Source organism: Ascidia mentula, chromosome 5, assembly GCF_947561715.1.
Source record: "Ascidia mentula chromosome 5, kaAscMent1.1, whole genome shotgun sequence".
Lineage (NCBI taxonomy): Eukaryota > Metazoa > Chordata > Ascidiacea > Phlebobranchia > Ascidiidae > Ascidia > Ascidia mentula.
Genome location: NC_138570.1, coordinates 16,030,554 through 16,056,960, shown reverse-complemented (window position 1 = coordinate 16,056,960; position 26,407 = coordinate 16,030,554). Strand labels below are relative to the sequence as shown.

Genomic DNA, 26,407 nt, shown 5'->3' with positions numbered 1-26,407 from the left:
TTGGCGGCACGTTTTGTGTGTGTTTTCATTGGTTTGTGTTTATTTTTTTGATTGTCTTTTCTGCTGTGCTACAAGCCAAAGTCTACGTTTAGTTGCATCTTTTTCTGGGCGCAAAGGTTCCAAATTACTGTGCAATAATGCGGTTGCAAGAATGCACAGTATATGGGAATTTTAGGGATCTTGCGATTCTTGCCTTGTTGCCAAATACATATTTTATCTTTTTTTCAGGAAAAATATATTAGTTGTGTTGTTTATAGGACATGTCTGCAGGAAAAAAAATTGACTGGAAAAAGAGGGTTCGTCAGGAGTATTGCCGCTTACGACAACACAAGCGCTTTCAGCGGAGTGATAACATAAAGAATGCATTAGCTAAAAACCTCACAGTAATCACTGAAAGGGCATCTTCACTTGACGAGTCTGCCAAGTTTGAAGCCCAACTTATTGAAAAGGACAATTCATTTGAAGATGACCCAGTTTCAAAGTAAATCATGTTTGTATAAACGAAGCATAGTTTTAGTATGTGGATAGTAAACATATATGACCTGAATTTTTTTGGAAGCATGATCAGCCATATTGAATGTTTTGTTTATTGATTTAGATCGTGTGTTGTAAAAAGCAGTGTCCATTCCTTCAGAGACCAAGCAGTGCCACTTTACACACTGAACTCTGTCCCCAGCCTTCCTGTCTGCTACACATGGGTAGGTTGTAGTTCAAGGAATTGGTCCAATATTGTTTGTTATTGAAAAGTTTGTTATTTGCACAGAGGATTTGTTTTCGGCGATCGTTAATTGCACGGATGATCGCAACGTTTTTTATATGTTAGTGCATTAGCTAATTGTTATTGCATACTATCAGTCAATTTTTGAATGACACTTATTCCAATCTGGTACATGATCTAATTGTTTGACTCTTTAAATCTGGCCCGCCCACATGGTATAAATTGGTGATGCTTAAGAATACTGTTTATTCAGGTTAAAGTAATTTTAGAGCATGTTTTTATGCGTCCTAATGAAACTTTTAAAAATATATAAATTAATGTAAATAGATTACTTTTTTAGTATATAGCACGAATTTGTGATAATTTCTAGTTTGCCTACTCTGCCATGGATTAACTGATAATGTATGTTGCAGGTTCCGCTCCAGCAAAATTTTATGGTGGAAGATGAAACTATTTTACACAACATTCCTTATATGGGCGATGAGGTAAAATCGTTCTATTATCACATGTTTGTTGTGGAAATGTTGCATATATTATGCTGTGTTTTTTCTGTGATTGCATATTAATGCAAAACAACTGAGAAAGTGTGCTTTTGTAACTTACATTTAGTGGTAATGGTTCTGTTATGTGCATTCAGCTCCTACAAAGGTGAAAAAAAATACCCTGCTTTAGGTTCTTGATGAAGATGGGACATTTATTGAGGAACTCATTAAAAATTATGATGGTAAAGTCCATGGTGATCGGGAGGGAGATTTTATTAATGATGAGTTGTTTTTGGAGCTTGTCCAAGGTTTGCATCAACTTTCAGCAGACAGGCAAGTTCCCAAAACATTGGTCATATTCTAATTGTTTACAGCCTATGTTTATGTACACAACAAAACAGCTTATCTTCATTCCCTGTATATTCCAGATCAACACGGAAGCTACGAAACAGAGCTGGGCAAAATGAAAAGGGAAAATATGCTGATGTAAGTGTGCATTCATTTGTATATACTAATTCAAATTGAGGATAAAAGTTTAAATTTGTACAAAAATTGACCAACTAAATACTATTCGTGTCATAAATATTAAGAATGAAAGCCACTTTCTCCAAAACATTTCAAAGAAAAAACTTTTTTTGGGGGGAGGGGTATTAACGATCGAAGCAGTCGAAATTATCCAGAAAGAAAGATAAATTTCTGAGGCTTCAAATCTTTTTTCCTCCTGTGGGGTACCAAAAATTGTAAAGAAAATAACAAATAAAAGGTTCCCTGCACTTTTAACTAAGGTAAGTTATATTTTCAGACAACTGACTCCAGTGCTGATGAAGAGGAGAACGTTGTTTCCATTGAAGATGTTCCTGTCTCTTCAGAAACAATTCCATCTTCCACTTTTCCATGTGACGAAATATTTTCTGCCATTGCTGACCTTTTTCCAGACAAAGGTAAACGATTGTGTGCTTTTTGTGGCATCAGCTTTACAGTGTTTTCAATTTCAGATTTTTATTTGATAACTGCAGCCATCAATATGCCCATGCATGAAATTTCCAAACTTTTTAAAAATGTATTTTTAAATCAAACAAAGAAAAGTTAAACTTTTTTAATAAATTATTCAAAAAACGTTTGTTTTGTTCTTTGCTTAGGGACAATCCACATGTTTCGTTTTTTTTGCAAACAAATGTTGCATCCTACATTGTTACCTTTTATTCTTTTGATTCACAGGCTCTGTTGAGGATCTCAAGGAAAAATACAAGGAACTTACTGAACTGTTTGACCCAGATACTATCGTCCCTGATTGCACGCCCAACATTGATGGGCCCCAAGCAAAGTCTGTACCTCGTGATAGAACTTTGCACTCATTCCACGAGCTTTTCTGTCGCAGGTTGGTTATGCTATGGTATTTTGTAAGGATTTTTATAACAAAAATTCTATTTTTGTAAAGATTTTAGCTGGTATTCACAAAAAGTCTTTGTGGTATTCGATTTGAATCCTGTGGTTCCCAAACTTTTTGTGGTCTTGGAACTTTTTTTGTAAATTCATAAGGTTTACCTGAAGATCTTGCCACGAACAATTTATTTATAAATACGTGGTCCAACGTATATGTTTTTAGCCATTTAATGACACCTCTAACGAAACCCACAAACCCCATGTTGGGAACCACCATTAGTAAAGGAATGTTTATTGTTTTGTTTCATCCTAGCCTTGCAACATGTCATGACTGTTTAAAAACTGCTGTATTAGTTCTGATTATAAATGCCCGAATCAAAAATTAACATGAACCGTCTCCAGGTCTATGTTATTGTAACAAATTTTAAATACCTATTTACTGTAAATAACCAAGGCTGCCATCCCAGGCTTATTTGTAAGATTTGTGTTAAAGCGGTGTCTGAGCAAAATACAAATGTGCTCGTTTATTAGGAACGTGCATATGTTGGACTGTCGTGCCTTAATTTGTTTTTGCTTGAGTTTTTTTTTGAAAAATGCTTATTGAATTATCAAATATGGTTATTTACCTATCAGTAATATGTCAGTAAGTTAGATGTTCAGACAAACCAATGTGGCTGAAAAACTAATACAAATTATCTCTGTTCACCTCCCAAAAATGGTCATAAATAATATTAAAAAGCCGGTGGTAACCCTTTTGTTACGTTGCAGGTGCTACAAATATGACTGTTTTCAACATAGCCACACATACAGACCACCTGTAAAAGCAAACCGCCGCAAGACTCTTGACGTGAGAGCGCCCTCTGACGCATGCAAGAACACATGCTTTCTGCTGCTTGATGGCGCCAAGGAGTTTAATGTGGTAGGAAATTCACAGCGGTTTACATTTTTCATACGTCGTTATATTCCAGATAGGATTTTTATGCTTGGGTTTTAGGCTGTGCGTTGTAATAATAATGACGTCTTTAGATATTTTTGATACACATACAAACACGCATACACAGTTAACGTTTAACCAAACTTCATCGCTTCTTAAAAATTCAGAAAACTCAAAACATTGAAATGGAAGATGGCTAAAGTTATACAAATCACTCACATCTGACCTTATTTGATTAAAAATATTTTCCAATTTGTTTTGCATGCAACTTTTGAAATACGTTTTCGATGCAAAATCATACGTATGAAAACCAACGTAACTTCTTGTTTCACAGTTCCACAGTCGTTCGTCGTCATCACGGCAAACTACAAGTCGAAAACAGCGCCCTCTGGTGCCCGGTGGAAGCGCAACATCCGGGAGTAGCAGTGGGAGTCGACCGAGCACTCCGACACCGAGTGAAAGTGAAACAGATACAATCGAGGGTAAGGGTCCTTTTTTCGTGGACCTAATAATTGTTGGAAACCAATTTTTTGTCTTTTCTTTTAAAGATTATCTTATTATGTATGAGATATGTTGGTCGTTTTTTTAGCGGAGGTAATTTTCATTATTTTGATAAAACTTGTTTGTTAAAAACAAATAATGTTCGCCATTCTAACAGATATGTATCAGTCTCTGGGTTACGTTATTGCGACTTACGATTATTAGAAAAGTCCTTCCATCGCTGAATAATAAAAGCTGGCTGTAAGTAAAAAACTATTTAAATATATTAAAAAATAAAGATATCTCCGTTTATGAAAACTCGCCGGATTAAACAACGCCAAAAACCCAAGTCATGACTATGGTGCACAATACAGGGGAAACACCCACTCTACTTCTCCCACAATCTTGGGATTTTCATCTTAATAAACTCTGTCACTACGGCGTCATAAGGTGTACCCGCCCACGTAAAATCCCCGATTCGCCGCGCTGCAAGTTGGTCGCCGCTAATCCACACACGCGTTGTGACGTCACAATGTACATTTTGACGTCGATGGCCTGAGGCCGGTGTGGTCTGACGGAATGTAGATTTAGATAAATTTAATTTACCCGCAAGGTGAAATGCGCTGTTCGGCTTTGCTGTTCGTGGTATGCGTAAGCACCTTAATGCAGTGGTGATATTTTAGTCTGCTGGAAATCCTACGATCTTTATTTAGCAAAATATAATGGCGGACTGCGTTTTTCGCTGGAACTGCACAGTCAAAGCTGCTTAGCGGTCTGCTGTTTTAAAATAATTTTTTTTCACCGAAATGGCAGTCGAATTTTAACATAAGTGAAGGGGAGTTTAATCTTGTTGTATATAGGCAAGTTTCATCATATAAAGTTGCAGACTTTTTTTTACCACTCGAGTAAAAATTCTCAGTTTGGCTCAAGCGGAAAACTGACAACTCGTTAAATGCAACGCCGTCCATTTCTCCATTTTTTAAAAAAAGATCGAAGCCCTTGCGATCACAACAAGGCCCGGAAATTGGGAACCTCGTATTAGTGCACACGTCCCGTGGCTTACAACTCACTATAATAACCACACAGCACGCAAAACTTTGCCAAAAACCACCTGTAATCACCACCTTACGATTGGAACGGTGGACATTGTCCCCACGCCCGTAATAAGTCATCAGACGAAACAGGGGACAGTCTTGTTTGCTTTCGTTTCGAGCACGATGACTTGGCACATTCGGTCAATACGCAAATATTAACCGCGCCAACGATTTAATAAATGTGACCGGGTATTTCTGCATCGCCCCGGAGTCGCACGCGATGTAATGGTAATGTTAGCATAGCAACCCTGTCATTGGAATTTTCTATTTGACCGAATTTTGTTTCACCTTAGGTTTTGGTTGCTGTGTTTGCACGAAAATCCAGTGTTGTTTGTCAGTATCGAAGTTGCCCAAGTTGGAATTTTTCATATCTTCGATTCAAATTTTAATCAATTAAATTTCCAAATCGTTTCGGAATTCTGTGAAATGTGTATAAGGTTCTCTTACAGTTGCGTCAAACACATGCTTAAAATAAATTATTTTGAACACTCAACTTTATTAGAATATAAATAAGTTGCATAACCGGTGGAACATACGGTAAAAATATAAAAAGTCTAAAAATTACAGAATTTAGTAGCGAATTTAATAAAATATTTTTTTTGAATAAAATATGTCCAGCCAGTGAAACGTACATGAAAATACACTCATTTCGACAAAGTTTCATTCGAGATGATTTACAGATGACCTCAAGATCGAATCATGTCATTTGATTGCCGAACTCTTTAATTGTGGCTTGTCAATCGCTCTTTCAAGAGAGCTTTTGTGATGTCACAATGTCCCGCCATTGTTACGAATGTCACTTACAAAGATTTTCTGCCTTCAGCTTTAGTGCTTTGCGGTCACCACCAGACAGCAAAATTTCGGGTTACCTGAATGCCTGTAAACATTCGTGATTACTTTGAGATTTTCCACCTGCTGGGGTTGCCCGGCAGACAAAGCAACTCTGTGTTGTGTCGGATATTCCGCAATAAAGCGACTCGTTGTGCGTTTAAAGCAGGTCTGTGTCGCTTCAAGGGGTGGATTTTGTTTGGGGTTAAATGCTATGCTGACGTCACGCCGCCACACACAAATACACAATATGTTTTTGTTCAAAATGTGAATGTTGCTGCGTGCGTATGACGTGTGCAATTGGATAATTTGTGTACTGTTTGTAAATGATATATATGCCTTCAGTTATCCAAAAACAATTTGCATTCTTATCAGTAACTGTGTTGTATCGTATCCGGGTACCCCGACCCGACCGGATATTAATAAGTTTTTAGCATCCGGACACGGCCGGGTTACACACTTAAATTTACTGGGTATATTACTGCGATAGCATTCCTGCAAAAAAAGCGAAGCTTGTTGGCTTCCCTAAATCGTGTTGTGTGAAATTTTGTGTGTTTGAGTAAACCTGGATCGGCCCGGTTTAAATATTTCGAAACGGGGAGGATCGACCACTTTCAGCGTCGACTTCAGAAACTATATAGAAATCTGCACAAAAACATTCCGGAAATGTGCTTAGTTGCTGTTGCATAAAATTGTTCTTCTGATACACTTAACTTGAGCAATTACTTGTTTAGTCTGACATATTTTTACCTATTTTGCTCAAATGGTGCAGAACGAGACAGTTCCAACTTGATCAAATTAGAGGATCTTCCTGATCATCTCCGGGATGCGGAATGGAACGGAGCGGAGTCCTCTCTCTTCCGCGTCCTCCACGAAACCTTCCTCACCAACTTCTGTGCAATCTCGAAACTTATACAAACCAAGAATTGTCAAGAGGTGAGAGCATACATAATCACCTGACGGTATACAACCTTATACGTTAATTGCTCAGTCAGTCGTCACAATCATATATGGTCCCAACTACTACGCACAGTACCATGGACCGCCCTTTATCTAGAGCCCACTAAATTTTTAATGATTAGGCTTGTTTTAAGACTTGCCAACACCGATGTGTCACAAATTGTTTCCAAGGTCGATCTAACTATATTTGATTCTTAGAAAATCTTGGTTTAAATTGAGAAGCGGATATTATTTTAGATTATAAACTGATCAAAAAATTTGCACATATAACCATTCCTCAGGTGTTCGCCTTTGCTTTGCGTGAAAGCTCGACGCTAAACTCACAGCCAGGTGGCGCCAATGGGCGCATGGCGGTCGACCCCGATTCGATGGATTTCTCGCCACCGAAGAAGAAACGAAAGCACAGACTGTGGTCGCTTCATGCTCGCCGAATCCAGCAAAAACGCGACAGTTCCAGTAGTAGAGTGTTCAACTACCAGCCCTGCTATCATCCTGGTAACGTCTTTTATTATGTTGTAGACAGCACGATAAAACGTATGTTGGAACCAAGTATTCATTAATTTCTGGTGAACTGACCAACATATGTACATTTTGTTCCAATAAAAACTAGACAACAAGTAATGCACTGAACAGTATCACGTTCCGATTACTGATGTCGTTATGAACCATCCGTATTGTAAAGCAATATTAATGTTTGTTCATCGGAATAAGCGGCGTGCTTTGTGAATATTTTGACGTTTAAGCAAATATTCGTGTGATATTGGGAAGCTATTCCCTTGGTATACGATTTTAGGAATGTGATACCTTTCGTGATTGCATGGTATACGATTATGTAATAGTCCTGTTTATGGGTAATCGAGTGTGGAACACAGTATATTAAAGCTGTATCATACCAGGGTGACGTAGGTAGCTCAATGGAATCAAATTAATCTTTCTCAAATATTTTATCCTGTACCTATGGTTGTTTTCAGTCTATTATAACGGCATGTGACACCCAAACACGATACCTCAAATTTGTAACCCTGTGGTGTGGAATTTATTGCGCGGCAAATTTCATTACAATAGTGGAGGTTTAAATGCTGAACACGTCGAACTTTTGACAATTTAAAACATCTGTAACAGCTGCCATCCTAAAGTTGTCTCCATTTATAAAGGTTTCCTTTGATACAGGGCAACCATGCGACGACTCGTGTCAGTGCGTGGCGCTTGGAAACTTCTGCGAAAAATTCTGCCAGTGTGCATCCGACTGCCACAATCGTTTTCCAGGTTGCCGCTGCAAGGCGCAGTGCAACACCAAACAATGCCCTTGTTATCTGGCGGTGCGCGAATGTGACTCCGATCTTTGCACGGTAAGACGCACAGAAAAGGTCACCCTTTGCGTAGGATAGCAGCCCGACCACGGGGCTGTAAGCTTGTTTAATGCATTTAGCGTGCTCTCCCCTGACGTCAGGGTCCCATCGGCGGCCTTGCTTTTATTTTGATCCCAGTGCCCCTTGGGATATGAATAGTGGTGACGTAAATTTGTTTTGTGAATATAATTTGTTTTTTTATGATTATCGCTGCAAAATTGCTTTGTGACTCTGGGATGACTTCAAGCCACGAATACATTATGCAAAGAAAACATCGTTTCCTTCCGAAAAATTGAAGTTTATTAAATTTCCCTCCACATTGTAAAGCACTGCGGCGCCGACCAATTCGGTGAGAATACTTCCAAGTGTTCGTGCAAGAATGTTATGATCCAACGTGGGATGCACAAACATCTTTTGTTGGCACCTTCTGATGTTGCCGGATGGGGAATTTATATCAAAGTGGATGTCTGCGCCAAAAACGAATTCATTTCAGGTTTGCCAAGAAAAACAATTATATATATGTTTTATATCAAGTCAATATAAAATATAATAAAATCTAAACACATGTTAAAACATATTTTTTTATAAATTATAGACGTTTGACATAAGGTTTTATAATATTTCGAATTTGACATGCTGCTTGTGTCACGCAAAAGAAGTGTTGCTGGAATAGATTAATTTCGTGAAGAAAATAATTTCATTGTTATAATCAATGTGCACAATGGGATGATGATACCCAAAGTTTGCTAGGGAAAAAATAGGTTCCTCAAAAAGGAAGGTAAAAAGGTGAGAACTGTTTAACGAGAGCGGTTTCACTGCTACTGTCCCATCTGCCCCGTGAAATAAACCTAATAATAAGTAAATTGCGGTCGCCTGTAAACACACAAATTGGCTTGTAGGTGTTTAAACTGTGTAAACGTGTCGTTAAAAGCGCTTCATTCACCTCTATCCGCCTGGTCGCCATGTTCACCTTCAAATGATCCTGTTGTTACCGCGTGGTTGAAGGGTGTATTCTATTTTGGTCTGTTGTTGGCGGTCGTGCCCTTCCGTTGCGATAGAAAAAATAATTTTCACAAATTACCGTTAGGAAACGTGTTAGTGTCACATATACTGTATTTACAGGGGCAGATCGCAAAGGTTAATTTGCATTTTTGCGCAATTTAGTTTGGGGCAAAATAAAACCAACAGATTGTGGAAGGGACAGAAGGGGTTTTCAACGAGACAATCAAAAATGAGCTTTTTAGGGAAAAAATGAACGGCAGGTTTGGAAAACTTAGGTTCGACATATTTTTTTGTTGCCACAATTAGTTTTTGGCAGATGATACACAGTTGATGGTCTTGTGACACTAAAGCACTTTTCTGGTTTTGCAATCATTAAAAAGATTGATTTATTGCGAAAGCTCGATTTCCGAAAGAAATAAAACAATCTATCTTGTTTCATGTTTGCCAATACCAGAAAATGCAGTTTAGTAAAAAAATATCTTATTCTTTTAAAAGTAGCAATCCCAGCACCACAGTGGTGGCAATGGTGCAAAAAACGAAACCAATCAAGGGAAATATATTTAGAAGTAAGCAAACAATGATTGGACTGTGAACCTCCGTTTCTTGTAACTAGCCTCCCTTATGAAACAAATTTGATTATTTTCAATCAATAACCAGTGTTACACGACCTTCAGTCCGGGAAAGGCCAGTAAGCTGTAAAACCCGTCGTTGCCAACACAATTTCAAACAAGGGTTCACAGATAAGCTTAATACGGTGCCTGTATCTGAAGACGAGGTTACATAGTACGTGTTATTTGTTCTGGTCGGATGGCGACGTTTAGGCAATAAAACCCGGTATGTGGGGTCGACGTGCGGTAGGAATGCCTTCTGCCATTGTTTGATAACAAACAAACCTAGCCCCGGTCACCAAACTCCGCAAAATCATTTTTTTTCCTATCAATGAACATTTTATCGCGGCACCAGTTTTCCAACCGTGATATATTCTTGGGAGAATTTGATATTTTATTCTTTTAATTTATTTTAGTAGAAAGTCGGACTTGTATCTGCCTTTTGCGCACTCAAGAAATTGCCATGTTTGTTTTAATTGGCGTGTTAACATTTGTATATTACTTTACTTATATGTGGAGTGGGAACACCAAAATTTCTTGCCGCAAAAAATGTATTTTTTCGCCATTCTCCTTTAACAGTCCGCATTAAAGGAGAACTGAATCAATATTTTCTTTCCACCACAGAGTATTGCGGGGAGATCATATCACAGGAAGAGGCAGATCGGCGTGGAAAGGTGTACGACAAATACATGTGCAGTTTCCTGTTTAACCTTAACAACGACTTTGTTGTGGACGCAACGAGAAAAGGGAACAAAATTCGATTCGCAAATCACTCAGTTAACCCCAACTGCTACGCTAAGGTAAGCGTAATTGTTTTTCGGCGCGCCACAAGCGTTTAGTTTGACGCACACCTTTCGACGTATCATCTGCTCAACGATAATTAATGACGTAATGCAAACATAGACTTTTTTCAATTAAACTTGCACCCAAACGCAATATTACTTTCCTGGACCCAACAGATGGTAATAACTCTGAAAACTAATACCACAAAACAGTCAATTAGCCGCATTTTTGTTCCAAAAAGGAATTAGCAACTGTGTTAAACCGCACAATGTGCGAACATTGAATAATGTCAAACTAAATCGGTCACACAAAGGGTTATTTCCCTGTTTGATATCCTCTTATCGACAAAAATCACCCGGGCGGTAATAATCCTCGGTTTCCCTGATCCTCGGTTTCCTCTGTCAGGTAATGATGGTTAACGGGGATCACAGAATCGGGATTTTCTCGAACCGAGCGATCCAGGCCGGCGAGGAGCTTTTCTTCGATTATCGCTACAGCCAATCCGACGCCATGAAATACGTCGGCATCGAACGTGAAATGGAGACCGCATGAAGGGTTTAAGATTTCCATGGCGCCAAGGATAGAGTTTCCTTCCAACAGGCGACTGACTGTTTTCAATGGACGTTGACCCTTGCAAACCTCGGCTTAGGGAATCCTGTGTGCGCGTGTTTTTTGTGTCTTGGCCGGAATTGACTGCTTTCTTTGAGCTGTGATCGTGAATTTCGATTTCTGACAACCACATCAAAGCATTTCCCACTTTTGTGAGAATGCTTCAAACGCATCAAGCTGAAAGTAAATATGGCTGTCAATAAAATTTGGTACACTACTTCCCTTGTGAAACTGCTGCCGGCAGGAAAGTCTAAGAAGGAGACCCTTGTAGTAATAACTAAAAGAAAGCAGTCAAAAATGGAAATTACGCAATATTGTTGCATAATTGTCTGTTCTGAAGGTCATTTAATTTTCATTAAAGTCTTCAAAAATACTTTCCAGCAAGTATCTTGCCTAGGAGAAGGTCAAGCATAATATTCAAATTAAATAAATACAAGAACATGTTTGAAAACCTCTTAAATGAAGTCTTTGCCATTTCCATGGAAACGTCTCGCGTGTTTGCGGCGCTTCACAGCTTGAGACAACACACCCTGATACGAAAGGTCATTTGTCAATATACAATCTATGCCCATGTGTGATTTTGGCCAGTTGCGTTGTATTTTTAGAAAAGAGGTCCTTGTGGTTCCATTGTATAATGTCAAGCAAAAAATTCCATTGTCCATCATCTGGGCTTTGGCTTACAATTCCTGAGAATTGGAGATTTGTTTTCCTGATCACCAAATTGCTTGCATTTAATGCCGTAAGTGTGTATTATTGACAATTTAATGGTGCCATACATAGGACTTCCCAACTACGTTTCCATGACGACTTTTCAGGTGCAGTAAAAAACGGAAGTGGCGTAGTAAAAAGAGGCGATTTACTGCGCCTCAACTGCCGATCGGTCGGGCGGTTTAGAAGGGGTTGCCTGACGGAGTTGAGGCGTAGTGTACTGGGCCCGAAGGATTTTCGGTTTTGTTGACGTTATAACTGTGTATGTGTGGTGGTGATAAGAGTACGGTTCTACGAATGGCGTTAATGTTGTCAACCTGCGAACTAACAATTTATTGAAAATAATAATCATGCACGGAGACAAAGATGTGATTGGTCCACCTTGCAAAAATGCGATGAACCTGATTGTGGTAGACGTACTATACAGCAGGTTGCTGTTGAAATTAGAAAGGTCACAGTTTCATTATTTATGACTGATTATCTGCAATCTAATTCTTGTTTGTCAATTTATGGATATTAATTGTCATGTAGCTACTGGCTTGAAAGTTCAGAAACAAATTGTATTTGGAGGAAGGGCTATTAAATTCCCATTCTGCAAAAAACACCATATGCTTTCCTTGTTAGCACATACATTTTTAAAATGTTCTGTGTTGTAGACAATGTATAGGTTGCTAATCCAGTAAACATGTAAAGCTCCTGCAGACACCTAAAGATGGTCAGTCACTGCTTGATCATGGTACACAGTATCATGTGTGCATGGACCTAACCATTAAAAGCAGATGGATCTTGTGAATGCTCACCTACGAATGAATACGTGTACTATGTTTTGTTTCAATTTAAGAAATAAAATCACATAAAGTCTTGTGTGCTTTATCAGGACTTCAAGAAAAAAAAATCAAATATATAGATATGCATAGTTTCGATGGAATCTGTAATGTGTACTGTTTTAAACTTCTTTTTCCCACAAAAATAGAAATAGGCTAGGTTGGTGGTGATTCAATGTAGTTTGGCTCTCTTTAAGGTCAAATATCTAGGAAGACCGCATTATTTGGCTGTATTCTCCACAACATGCACAAGTCTTAAATGGACAGGGAAACGCAAGCGGTTTTGCGCCTGTTCGTTCGAGCCGAGTATACGATCGGGCCATGTTTTCAGGCTATGTGCGAAAGTGCCCATTGAAGCGTAGTATATGTGGCGTAATCTTGCAGGCGGTGACACGACGACATGGCTGCGTAGCAATGTTTCATGTAATGGCATGATTGGCAGGATCGCTCCACTGCGCAAGTCCTTACTTGGCGATCACGGGTATCGTATCGAGTCCATTAGGCTGCAATGACTAGGCTGCGAAGCCTGTTAACCCAATAATTTTTTTTATTGTGCTACTTTACATACACACGTCTCCAGGCACGAAAATGTTGGGTCACTGTAATGTTTTTTGGACGATGCATTAAAGTTACTGTTTCTATGAATGTGAAACTCGACTGGTCGATGGAAATTTTAAGCCTTGTGACACAAGCGCGTAGTTTTGTTGGCTACCTTGTAAGTATCACAAAACACAACGTTTAACTTACGAAATGAGGTTTAAAATAGGAACACCCATGGAGTTGTGGAAATGTCTTCGCGTTTTTTGATCCCTACAAAACTGAAAGCATTTTCTTTCTCGTGTTGCAAACACGATCGTAAACTTTCAATGCAAACATTCCAGACTGGCTAAAACGTTTATCCCAAAATGGTCACATTCCAAAACAAATAAGCAAAATTCCTACCATACTTTACGCTCGGGCCGTCTGCACTGTATTTGCCAACAAGCTCTAATATGGAGAAACGCATGGTAAGCCCCTTGCATGCCAAAGCACATTAACATCGTACGCTGGTGTTGGATTTAGCGGCTTCAGCTTTTACTAAAATTGGCTGTCGCGTGACTTTGGCTTTTCCATTTTTGGTATACTTTGCTGTTTGGCCGTAAGCCTGCACGAGCGCTTCAAAAATGCTATTAAACGTGATGTCCTAAAGTATCCTTAATAGTGCTGCGTACTTTACCACATCTTTTGCAAAACACGAAGTGTTGTGGTGAAATATAATAACTAAAAAATGAATTTGTAGCTTTGACGAAAAATTGACCAAAAACCTAAACTTAGTAGGCCTAAACGTCGTGACTATTTTGGCAACAGTCATATATAAGTTATATTGTAAACGCACCAGATGGAGTTTTTTATGTGTTTTCACAGCTTAAATCAATTGCGTGTTTCTAAATGACAAGCTTAGATGTATCCCAAAATTAATCTGTTTTTGCAGTTTCGATTTCGACCCGACACGTTCGGTTTCGAGTCAGTATAACCTTTTCGGGACACCCGTTGTACTCTCGCCTTGTTTCTCTGTACGTTTTCCGATTAGAAGAAGGATTTTAACCATTATGTTGTGCCCTTAATGTCATTCTTTGGTAAATAGTGACAGATGTTAATTCTTTTATGTTCCATCACTATCACACGTTGAGCAATGAACTATATATAGCCCTACATGCCGGTCTTGAAAATCCACCAATGCTCCTTTTGATTAAACAAAGGAATTTCGTCATGGCAACTCTTTGCAACGTACAGCTATTGGTCGATTTTGTTGTAAAACCACCTGATACTGTGATAAAATTAAATCATTTGCACACATCCCTTGTTGCATTGTCGGACGTGTCCATTTTATTTTGACACTTCCATCTCAGCAGCAAAACCAATTGACGATGTCATATCTAAACCCATACGACATCGTTCAAAACAGAAGATGACCTAATGCGAAAAATTGGAGGCCTTCTCTGGGCGGTTCGGAATGTTGTCACAAATTTTAAAATTAAAAATTCAGATAATAATGTTGCTTCGCGTTGAAGGTTTATGACGTAAGAGAACGCGTTTGCAGATGGGTTTCGGACAGTAAACTGCTAAACTCTGTGCTTTGACTTAATGCTGGTACAAAAAGTTTTTGTATTCACTAAAATGTAAATGTATTCAAAATTTGTGCAAATCAAATTAAATTATATGAGAGTTTACAACAAACAATATATCCACTAAAGCTGATGCGTTTGCAAACTTTTCGTTCGCATTAACAAATCAATGTCAATCCATGTGGGCATTATATTACATCAGCTATATAACAGGCAATATTGTTTGTTCTAAAACGATACAAACCAGTGAGTTACGGTCCCGAAATTATAAGACTTTAAGTTCAAGTTCAAGTTTTTTTTACTGAAATTACATTTGCAATCAACCACAAAAAGTAACAATTATGCAATTTGCCTTAAAGTAGCACGTTTATCACTTTGGTTCCTTAAGCTGGAATATGTTGTCATCGCCGTGATGATGTCATACCCATAACTGTATTCGACCGAAGTCACGAACTAATGACGCCGAATTGTTGCGTATGTTAATTCACCCCCAAGTAACAAAGCACCCAGTTTAAACATAACACCGTAATTGTGCAAATCGACCCAAAAAACAGGTGTACAACATGGTCTTTTAGTGACGCTGAGATTATAATCTCTCAAAAGCCTCAAAACCAAAATTACACGAGGTGATACAAAGAGCTCAAAGTTCTTCCGAAAAGAGTGGTTTGTTGCATGCAGTCGTTGCTCTGTGCCGTGGGCATTAAATGCTAGCTTTCGGTCGGCATGCTCGCTATCACAAGTGGCCTATGTTGGTATTCGTGCGTAAAGCAACGCCCAAAGCGGGCTATGACTCAAGCTGGTGGAACGCAAGTGCGTATACTGCTGATTGCAGACGGGCAATTAATTTTAATCCGCTGACCACGCTCCGCCTCGAAATACGTAAAGAGATGGGAGTTTCGTCTTATGATGCTGAATGTCACCGATAAAAACAGGATTTGTCGGTCGCAGAAGTTGGACTTCCGTCTGACGGATTGCGTGTGTCATTGTGACGTACTACAGGGTGGTTTAGTCGTGGAATTTCGTGATTGTTTTGGTCAACTGAATTTGTACATTGTTGTCAAGAACACGTGCGTTGTTTTTTTAGGAAGCACGGACAAAGAATGTTTGTCTACCTGTCAATTGTTTATGACGTAACCCCACTGATTCTAACAATTAAACAATACCGTTGTTACAACAAATGCATTGTAACAACAACAATGGAATACCAAAACAGACTGAGCAAAAGGAAGTGGCATGATCACGTAATTCCATTGTGATGTCATCACAACCACGTCGGTGCCTAAACTAATTTCCACAGTGCGCGCAATCCATCTGGTTGCCGCGTAACAGCATGGTCGCCGGATGTGACGTTTAACCACACCTGCGTCATCACTTCCGGAAATTGTATTTTACTTGATTCCTTGAACCTTTGGACAAATTGGGGTGGTTTTACGTTGACAAGTTCGGAGAAAACAACCGCATGCCCAAAATTATCAAACGTATCTGGACATGCAGAGTTCACTCTTTAGGTGAATCTTAGGTCAATTCTTTGCATTTACGTCGAGGAATCGATTTTTAAAACCGTGTCCTGTTGTGTTGAATACGTGAACGTGCGTATTTGGATGTCGATTGCTTTCTCAATCCATGTGCGAGAAACTGTTTTAAATATTTTTCGTGTTCATATCAAAACATGAAAAGAATTGTGGTTGCAAACATAAAAAGATGTTTCACATTTGAGAATGATTGTAGTTACAATATAGACGCCTGGAAAATGAATTTCGTAGCAGTTACATGGGCTGTACTGTTTGTTTTGGAGTTTTATGAAACCGTGAGATATGTTCCCACGAAAATAACAACTAATTTGATCCTAGGGATACGGGCAAATCGCAAATATTTTTTTAGTATTTGACCGAATTCGAATATCGCCACCGTAACCTAATATTCACCGCGAATCCTACTTTCAATGTGTTTCACTAGAATTTTAACTACGGCACTTGGAATTGAACATTGCCATCACAATTTATGCACGACACTAGGTGGATTTAGTTCAGAAATGATTTACTGTGTTGGTCATTCCTAATTTGGAAAAATAAGCGGCAACTAGATATCTTGGTGTTATCTCTCGAAATGCATGGAAATTCACTAGTAGTTACATATTTCACAAGACAAAATATTCGTTGTCTCCAAAATTCCGCAACTTTCTGGAACAATGTGTTCATGTGACCCACATGCGTAACCGCATCGTGAACCGCGGATTACATAACGCTGCCAATACAATTTGAATGAATTATGGAATCATGTTACGCAACTATGGCGTGATCGAACAGCTGCTAACATCACGGAGTCACATATACCACGTGACAGGGTGCACGTCACTGCTGCAACGATGACATGTGTTTGCGTGTGGGCTTAAATTAACCCACATGCGTACATAGGCTTGTGTTTTCATTGAGCATTTCCTGTTCACGCACTTCCGCTTGCTCCCTGTCACGGCTTCCAGAAGTTTCTTCCGGGTTTTATTCCCGCAGTTGCATTGTCATGTCATAGCAATAAATGTGTCGAAAAGAGTGCGACGAACTTCCGTTTAGTATACGCGTAGCCGTGACTTCAGCCAATAACAAATAAGTAGCTGTTGTGTTTTCCTGTTTGCTCAGCATCGTAAACAACTCAATTGCTTTCGTCCCTATTTCGCAAATGATGTCGTGCGGTTTCGAAAGCCCTGTGATGGGGAAATGCATTTTTCTCATTACCTTGCCTGTCGCGAATTACCGCTCGGCGTTGTGACGTCAAGACACTACGTAACTTCCGATGGAAGCTTCCCATTCACAACCAGAACAAAAACCGATATATTTAAAAATAGTTTTATCCGAAACTGGTTCTAATCTGTTGTGGGGGTTGTGGGCAGTCCAGGTTCCGCCTTATAGTATGCAAACTGGAAAGCGTAGGTGGTTTTGGGTATGATTTCACGTATTTGGCTGTCTGGTATTCGCATCGGCTGCCCTAAAATTTTAAGGAGTTTACTAGTCGTCCAGACATCATGTGTGGACATTTCCGTAACATTTTTTTCCAATTTGTCCAAACATTTTGTCAATTTTGGGAAGTTTTGTTAAGTGCATACACACGTCACTATTTACTATAGGACCATGGCGTCTTGTTGAAACGATCTTATACTTAATGTAAGTGCGGCTGTGTGTTATTTAGGATAATAACCAAAGGATCAATGACCAAAGAAAGTTTCCATTTTCGTCTTATGTTTTTCAAGTGATAAAAAAAAACAGCGGTTAAGGCATTTATTATTAGCTCAAAAGTCGCAGCAAAGAGAAAGCAAACTTTTACGATGTCAATGCTTGCGATCACGTGGTATTGTGGCAAACATCATTAAACGTTGTCGCGACAAGCAAAAATTAACATCGTAAACTTTACCTTTCTCCTAAACTTCGTCACCGCAGTTGGTCCCGTGACGTCTCCCTTCCTCGCTATGACATTCAATACCTTAGTCAGGCAGTCTGGGCACTGCTGGTAAGGAGAAAAAGGCCACAGCGCGCGCGGGCAGTTCCACAAATTCTGGATTTTCGCGGATTTGCCTTTGGGTGACCGGTTTTGGATCGAACTTATGCGTCATAAGAGAAAGTCTATTCCTTTTACATGCATTACGCTTTCACGCTAATTTTCAGGATTAGGCGATTATTCATCGAACTGGTGGTTGTCACATTGTTGTATTGGTCTTTACGAGTGTTGGTGTAACGCTGTCCATGTAAAAACACTTACACGGTGTTTAAATAAAACAGGTATATGAATCAGAGCTGTGTGTAAATATTAACTGATTTTATCATGCTTGTTGAGTATGTTGATTTTTTAATCCATTAATTCACCAGAAGTTGCGTCAACGTGAGATATACTGGTGGATTAAACCTTATAAGCCTGTACATACATGCACACATGCCCATAAGGACACAGGATTTGCAATTAGTTTTTCTTTAAATTGAAAACTTTTGTTTAGGGCAAATATTTCCAAAAAGCTTTCTGTTGCCCATGCATATGGTAAAAATAAATCCTTTTCACAAAATTGGGCCTTTCCCCTTGCAATGGCACCGCAGTTTAACAAATTTTCCAGGCAGACTTTAATCAACAGTAATCTAGATTACATAAGCTTATGTTAATAGGCTTGTGTTTATGGATAAAATAAATGATGGTCGACAAAGATAAACCAATGTAGACATCAGATAAAATCATTGTATAATTTCAAACCTTCTTAATCGGTCCCATCTTCCACGACCAACCCCAGTATATATATGTATATATATATATCAGATGTTCACATATCACTCACTAAACACAAACGCGTTGAACTGCTTTCAGACAAAAAATACCATGATCGCATTTCAAACATTTTATTAACCACCTTTTATAGCTGAAATTGCACTTTTTCAATGGTTTATTGAAATTATAAAGTTAAGCACTTTTTTGTCACTGAGGTTGACATCAGAACCTCTTATCTGTAATAACTGCAGTTCACAGTGATTGAGAACAAAAAGTATTCTGACATTAAGACTGGTTTATTTCGTCCTTACAACAATACTGAAACAAAATAGGTAAAACAACCATACTCAACGTATGCACAACAAATACAATGAAAGCATTCTTCTTCTTCGATAAAGGAAAACAACATGTAACTTAGATGAAGGCAGTTCGCAGCACAAGAAAAAGCCTCAATGTATTACAAAAAGCGTTGGTTAGTGTATAGTTTGCGTTGTAGCGCTGTAAACTGTGCACAGTTATAGGTTATAACAAAGCAGCCTCCGCGGCCTAAGTTGCACTGGTATAATGGTCATTGTTTTGCCAGCAAAATCGACAACCTAAACAGAGCAACTAAAGACATGCAGGGCTTTTAAGCGAGCGCAGGAGCAATTCGTACAGTAAAATACATAGCACAGCGGAAAGTAAAAAAATGATTGCACGGTGGTTTTTGAGTCAAAGTCGGTTACTCGGAACTGCGGAACGTCTTAAAAACAAAATAAATGTAGGAACGATAGTTGAAACGCTTTCTTTTTTAACTAGATAGCGTGAGGGTTCTAGGATGCCGATGCATGTTTAAACGAAAGCCTAACTCTCGATTACAGCGTTTTGTGTCGCCGAAGACGAAGCCAAGCTCGCTGGAATGAGCCGGTGCTGTTTGGCACCGCTTTTCCCGCAAAGCAAAACCATCTTGTGGAATGTTTAAAGGCATAACAGTGATCGCACGGCGCTTGTACAACTTGGAAGCAGATACAGATGAGAGTGGCTTTAGTTGGCGAACTGGCTCTTCAATTTCGGTCGATACGTTTTCTTTCGCGCTATCCAGTTCGCTGATTGCTTCCATACGGGCCACAGCGCTCCGGTCAAACAGGCTTGCAACCGAGCTGTGGAGGGCAGCGGTACTGTTGCATTGGACGGCTGATTCCAATTTGAGAAGCTGGCCCATGAAGTTGAAGTTTGGGGAGATTACGCTTCGTCTGTTTTTAACGTAACGGAAGGCGTCGTTAAGGGAAACACGGTAACGGGTCATCAGGTAAGCAAGGCAAATTGTAGCTGATCTGCTGACTCCAGCATGACAATGCACAAACGTTTTTCCACCGTTATCCTTTTCGCCATCTGAAATGGTAAAGAAAATGTATTAAACAAACTGGTACTTTGTTTTGAAATTGTTATTTCATTTGAGTATTATAACTTAATAATCTGTTCTTCTGGCAAAGATAAAACGTAACTTTATTCACCGACGTTTCGCCTGTTATTCAACAAGGCTTCCTCAAGGTAATGGTACAGTGCAGCACACAACTAACGCCAAAAAACGTGCCAACACGAAAAAGGGGATAGAACAATCGCTGTGTTAATCCACAAGAACAATCGCTGTGTTAATGATAGGGAACAGTGCGTTTACTTCCCGGTGCTCTATAACAACTTACTGTAACTGTAGTTTTCCCGCCCATTTTTTATACATCACATGATTTTACAAGCGGTGTTAGCGTTATCCCCTTTTTCGTGTTGGCACGTTTTTTGGCGTTAGTTGTGTGCTGCACTGTACCATTACCTTGAGGAAGCCTTGTTGAATAACAGGCGAAACGTCGGTGAATAAAGTTACGTTTTATCTTTGCCAGAAGAACAGATTATTAAGTTACAATATGCCTGGCAGCAACAAAAACATTATATTTGAGTATTATGTTAAAATGTAATTGTATTTTGGTAAAAAAAATCATTGATTTTCGTTGCTTATTTTGTTTCAATTCAAAAGTGCGTGTCTTGTTGTTCACAGACAACAGGGCGGGAACCAGCTGGTGTTTTGAGTTAAATCGGTTCGCACTTTAAAATGGGATAAACGGTGACGCGGACCCTTCTCCGATATCACAACACCTTCTCAAAACATATCCAATTGCGCGCTTAAACCCACATTCGATTGTTGTCCTACGCTTCGCTCGCTTTGCGTCACACCATTCAAAACTTATTCGCGTCATTAACATAACTGACGCACGCGTCGACGCAGAGCTACCAAATATGGCTGGAGCTCTCGGCGTTGAGATCAACACCTCGGGTTACGACCTTTGGAACTTCGGCGGATCGCTTCGCAGATTACCGCGTGTTTACTGCAGTGCGGCCATGGTGCAAAAGTGGATGTTTTGCTTCGTTTAAAAACCTATTTGTTGGATCAGATACAGTCAGTCTTATCAGCGGGATTTCATAATTTACTGTTTTGGCGTCCCCTTTAACCACAAAGCGATATTCGATGGGCGTTTGACAGCTCGCCCATGCGCCCAAGAACAAAGCGGCCGTTGTGTGCTGTGCGCTGTATCGAGGTTTCGCGTGCCAAGACGAGCTTATTTTTGCTGAGCGGGCCCACACACTGGGTGTACGCGATTAGTGGAATTCATGTGAACTTTGCAAGTCCCATATCGCCGAGCAATGATTTTGCACTCAACCTCCTATGCTTTGTCACGCTATTGTTAAGAGCCTTAGCGTATTGTTGCGTAATAATGACGCGGTACAAGTTTTTTATTATGGTTGCAACAAGTTGTGTAAGATTAATCCGATGATTGATACCAGTGCATTGGCGGGTATGATTTGGCTATCGTACATAAATAATGAACCGTTATAACTAGTAATTTTGTAGCACTTACTTATGAAGGAAATTGCCTCGTCGAACCAGGAACTGATGTCGGCATTTCCCGTGTCCTCGACCGGAATTCTTTTGTAGCGAAATTCCGTCTCGAAGTGGTTTTCGCACGACGAACTGGCGTTGATGAGAGCGGTAATGCCCAGTGATTTCAACTCATCCCGTTGCGAAGCATGATGAGCCGAGCCAAGGAAGAGATGAGGCAAAATTTCGACGGGGGAACCCTGAATTAAATACAGAAATTGTTGATCTAAAACCTCCAATTTTAAACAACCTTTACTTGGCAACAATGCACTAGTTCGATTACTAGTATTCGCTGTTACGTCACCAAGACTTACAACAATCCCAATGTTTGGTTAAGAAAACGAACAAACAGTAGTTTCTGATCGAAATTCGGGGGCGTTAGTTTGTGTAGCTCGTGGGCGCACAAAGCGTTTCTTTTTTTAGGGGTCGTGGTTTGATGCTTACCTGGTCGTAAACAGGCGTGGGTGTACATGGCGTAACCTTTGTTTCTTCGACGGGAATGGTTTGTAGTGAATTGTGCATGCATCCTTCGCAGAATTCGGGATAACGTGATTGGAATGCTTGAAAACCTCCTGCAAGTAAAACAAGACCATTATTATTACATGAAATAACGTTTACCATATTTTGTATGCAATTTATGGTAAAACAAAGGTTTTGACATTTGGTGAAATAAGAAAATTGTTGACATGGCAGTCTAACTACAACAACAGTTATTCTTACCTGCTAAGTATGAAATGCTGGCAGTTGAACCACTTGACTTGGCATTTTCGCTTAGTGATTTTATAACCATTGCTGTGGTCTTCTTACAGTTGGAAAAATCTTCCATCTTTAACTGGCCCAGATCATCGTACACAACCACGTTTGTGATACTTCCGGTGAGGAATTCGTTTCTTTTCTCTGCGTTTATGATGGCGTTTTCCAATGTAAAATTGCCGCGCGCTCGTCTTCTCATAATACTGTTGCTTCTCACGTTTACAGCCTGCCTGATGTGACACTTGTTGAAAGTTAGGAAGGAACGGCAGTCGATCATTAACGTACTTTCCCTTTTACGTTCCATCATATCTCCAAGTTGGCAGGCGTTGACTGCGGTAGTGGTCATGGCTGCCATATTGTCGTATTCGCTTAGCTATTGGGTTCTCTTGTGTATGTGGGTAGTTTACAGCTGAACGTATGCTTTATACGCAGGTGCCTTTTTCTTTTCCTCTCTCGCGGTCGCATTCTGGTATTTTTCTCCGCAGTCGCGTCACGCATAGGCTGATAGCGAATCACGTGGGGCAGGCTGTGTTTGCGAGTCTCGCGTACCATCGCGTCACACTCCAAAAATACTCGAATGTGCGAGAAAGGCGCGCGTCACCAACGCTGAAGCAAACACTTCTGCCTACCAAGCCACAGCTTCCCTCTTCCTACGTCATAGTTGTTGATACCGGGTTTAACGCTCCGTGCTCTAGTTTCAACCTGTTTTTTGCGGTCAGTTTAGGATTGTTGTGGTAAACAGGTATGCGGATAGACCCTGCCTTAAGCGCAGTGTAATTTCTGGCGTCTTAGTCATTTCGCGTAATTTTTTGTGCTGCAGTTAATGGAGATTACGAATCGTTGCGGACGAATACAATAATTCGTGGCGTTTGCATCATCTGTTGAAACCGTCGCGTAAATATGGGTTTTATGAAAACCAGCAATTTTCCCTAATTGCGTGCTATTGACGTAAAAATAATCTCACGCAAAGAAAAAAGTTTCGATCGCTCAGCATGTACTTATATATTTTATTATGTATCAATAGAAAATCTTGCTTATTTTTATTATTTACTCCTGAAATTAAAAACAGAGTTCTCAGAAGCCTAGGCGATTAGGCCGAGTGCACCCTATTAGTAATCTCGCAAATACACAAGTTGAATAAACATGTGATCCGCCTACGGGCCACTTATTTCTGTCTAAATGACACAAACGCGTTGCAACACATAAGGTTTAAGTCCTATTTTCTCTGGCGTTTGCCGACTAAAAATAGTACTACCTTGGGTGTGACACGTTACTACCACAACCTGAAGGTGTTGGAAACGCGGTTTCGCCCAAACAAACATAAATGACGGCTAGATCAACACAGGATTTTGCGCCTTTTACGCACAAAAGCACACAAGGTTACTCACCACACCGCAATCGTTTCAAGTAAAACTCATATGATGGCACCATACGCTTGTCACGTGATAATATTCCGTCTTCTGAGTGGGAGTATTAAGTTAAATCTTGGGTTGGTGCAATGTTAATACTTTGGTTTTGTTTGACGTTGTCTGGTCGTCTGTTAAGTTTAAAGTACAACGAACATATATTTTTCAAGGCAGCAAATGAAAGAATAGTTTAACTTCTATAAAAAAGCTTGGTGCTCTGTTATTGGTTTAAATTGCAGAAGTAAAAAGAAAGTTCTCATAAATGATAAAAAAATTGTTCGCTCAATTTCACACACAGATTGAATTAATTTGGAACTTGAGCAGTCATCTACGTTTGCAAGATAAGAAAAAGTGAAAAAATATACACTGAAGCCATTTGAGCTGTTACAGAACCTAACAAACCATCCCTAACTGGCCCCAAATCCGGCATCCAATTACAAAGACTTCGCGTGCAAAACTGTCGGCTTTGTCCCCGCGCTCAGAGGTGATCTTTGTGTCCCTGTTTCGTGAGCACCAGGGACTGTGACGTCACTCTCCATGCTTAGTTAACTCTTGCGGGTTACTGTGGTTCAGAGCAATTAGTAACGTCGCACCTACCGGATTGTAATTGGCCGCAAATCGTTTTCTTGGCTGGTCGCAGGTCTGCAAGTTGGATGGGACGCGTAACGTCTATTTTTGGGAATGGCTGGAAGTGTTGCGCAATCCCGGAGCCAGTTTATGATTAACTAAGCGCTTGTAAAACTTGTCATGGCGAGTTTGATGAGCAAATACGTCGGCTTTTTGGTTGCAGGGGAGTTGAGCAACATACAATATTTCTGTTTGTCGTTGTATTTACATATCGGTTACAAGAAGCTATGAAACCAAAAAATTATATTTATCTTTTATCGTTCACCCAATATATTGTATGTTGCGGAACTCTGTACAAAAGTTAATATATCGTTGATCTGAATTAACTTTAGACATATTTAGTGTCAGCATTCAGCTTAGATCACGTGTACTGTATCATTAGCATAAAAACTCCATATGCAGAAACCTCCCCGAGTCAAAAATACATTTTATAACTGAGGCTTTTAAATATTGTTAAACACAGTGGTTTAATTTTATTTTGTGTATTTTGTTTTGTTACCAAACACTAAACTAAATTAAAATTCCCTTTGAACAAAACCGACACTACGAAAGATGTTCAAAAACAAAATGCCACTGCGCCAAATACATTTTAAAAAAATGCTCGACCAAATTCATTAAATACAAATAAATTTAGAAACTGATGGAAACGCCCTTGGTGGCGAAACACCATCCAGATCCTGTATAGTTTCAAAGGGCAAAACAATATTATCTTTATGTTACACCCACAATCACGTGATACGCAGGTCAGCGCAACATCAATCATAGAAACGACAAAGGCGTTGGCGCCGAAAGTTAATTACCAAGCAGTGGCTTAAAGTTGTCGATGATGCGAAGGTGGGATTGTTGACAAGACGCAATTGCGCTTGGTGGTAGCTTGGCACAAAGAGCAGTGGACGGCTGTAATTGGCGAGCTCGCCCAAGAGCACGACTGCGAATTTAACTCAGCAATATACGGGCGGATTTGTAAAATCCATTTGAGTGGCCCGCGCTTGGGCTCAACACAATGGTTCGTGTAGGTGTAATTGTTGGGAGTGCTGACGAGACGCGTCTGGAATAGATATCATGCAAGGCATTATATCGTGCCGTATGTCATCGCCCTAAAATATTTGAAGCAGACATTTTTGGTCACGAATTTCTCGGAAGTTTCATGAAGGTTTAAATTGAGCATTGAAAGCACAACAATATTTTTTAATTTGTTCGTCCTATACGCTATTTATGCTACATGTTTTAAATATGGTCTGCCAGGCAGTTACGTCGCGAAACAGTCTACAGAATTATTAGCAAACGAATTGACTTTTTTCTGGAAAATAAGCCACAAGGAGCGTAAAATGGTCGAAACTTGTTTCTACGCCGTTACTGTTGTTGATATTTCAGAGGAAAATAACACAAAAAATAAAAAAGATGATTGACAACTATTGCACCATCATTAATTTTTGCATGAAACGATTCACGTCGTGACACGTAACGACTTTTACAAAGTTGCGCAAATCAATTTTCACACCCTTGTGAAACAGCGTTTGTTGCTCAAGTGCGTTTGGTCACGTTTCAATGACAATTTTGATGACAGACAAACAGAACTTGATCATCGGTTGTAACCCATCTGCTTC

The 26,407-nt window shown here is 39.6% G+C and overlaps 2 protein-coding genes across 2 annotated transcripts; one reads left to right on the top strand and one right to left on the bottom strand.

Moving 5' to 3' along the window:
* Positions 1-234: 234 nt before the first annotated feature.
* LOC145903827 (histone-lysine N-methyltransferase EZH2-like) lies at positions 235-11,398 on the top strand. The gene is made up of 15 exons (XM_082991990.1): positions 235-481; positions 599-698; positions 1,132-1,203; positions 1,391-1,533; positions 1,629-1,686; positions 2,003-2,141; positions 2,419-2,578; positions 3,352-3,502; positions 3,852-3,999; positions 6,692-6,855; positions 7,161-7,374; positions 8,050-8,228; positions 8,556-8,721; positions 10,463-10,638; positions 11,027-11,398. The coding sequence occupies exons 1-15, from the start codon at positions 261-263 to the stop codon at positions 11,171-11,173; spliced, it is 2,238 nt and encodes a 745-aa protein (XP_082848116.1). The 5' UTR covers positions 235-260; the 3' UTR covers positions 11,174-11,398.
* Positions 11,399-19,383: 7,985 nt separating this feature from the next.
* Positions 19,384-23,170, bottom strand: LOC145903829 (dual specificity protein phosphatase 1-A-like). Its single transcript, XM_082991991.1, has 4 exons — positions 22,735-23,170; positions 22,459-22,586; positions 21,995-22,214; positions 19,384-20,477 (listed from the first exon to the last, which is right to left on the bottom strand). The coding sequence occupies exons 1-4, from the start codon at positions 23,120-23,122 to the stop codon at positions 19,897-19,899; spliced, it is 1,317 nt and encodes a 438-aa protein (XP_082848117.1). The 5' UTR covers positions 23,123-23,170; the 3' UTR covers positions 19,384-19,896.
* Between the last annotated feature and the right edge of the window lie 3,237 nt (positions 23,171-26,407).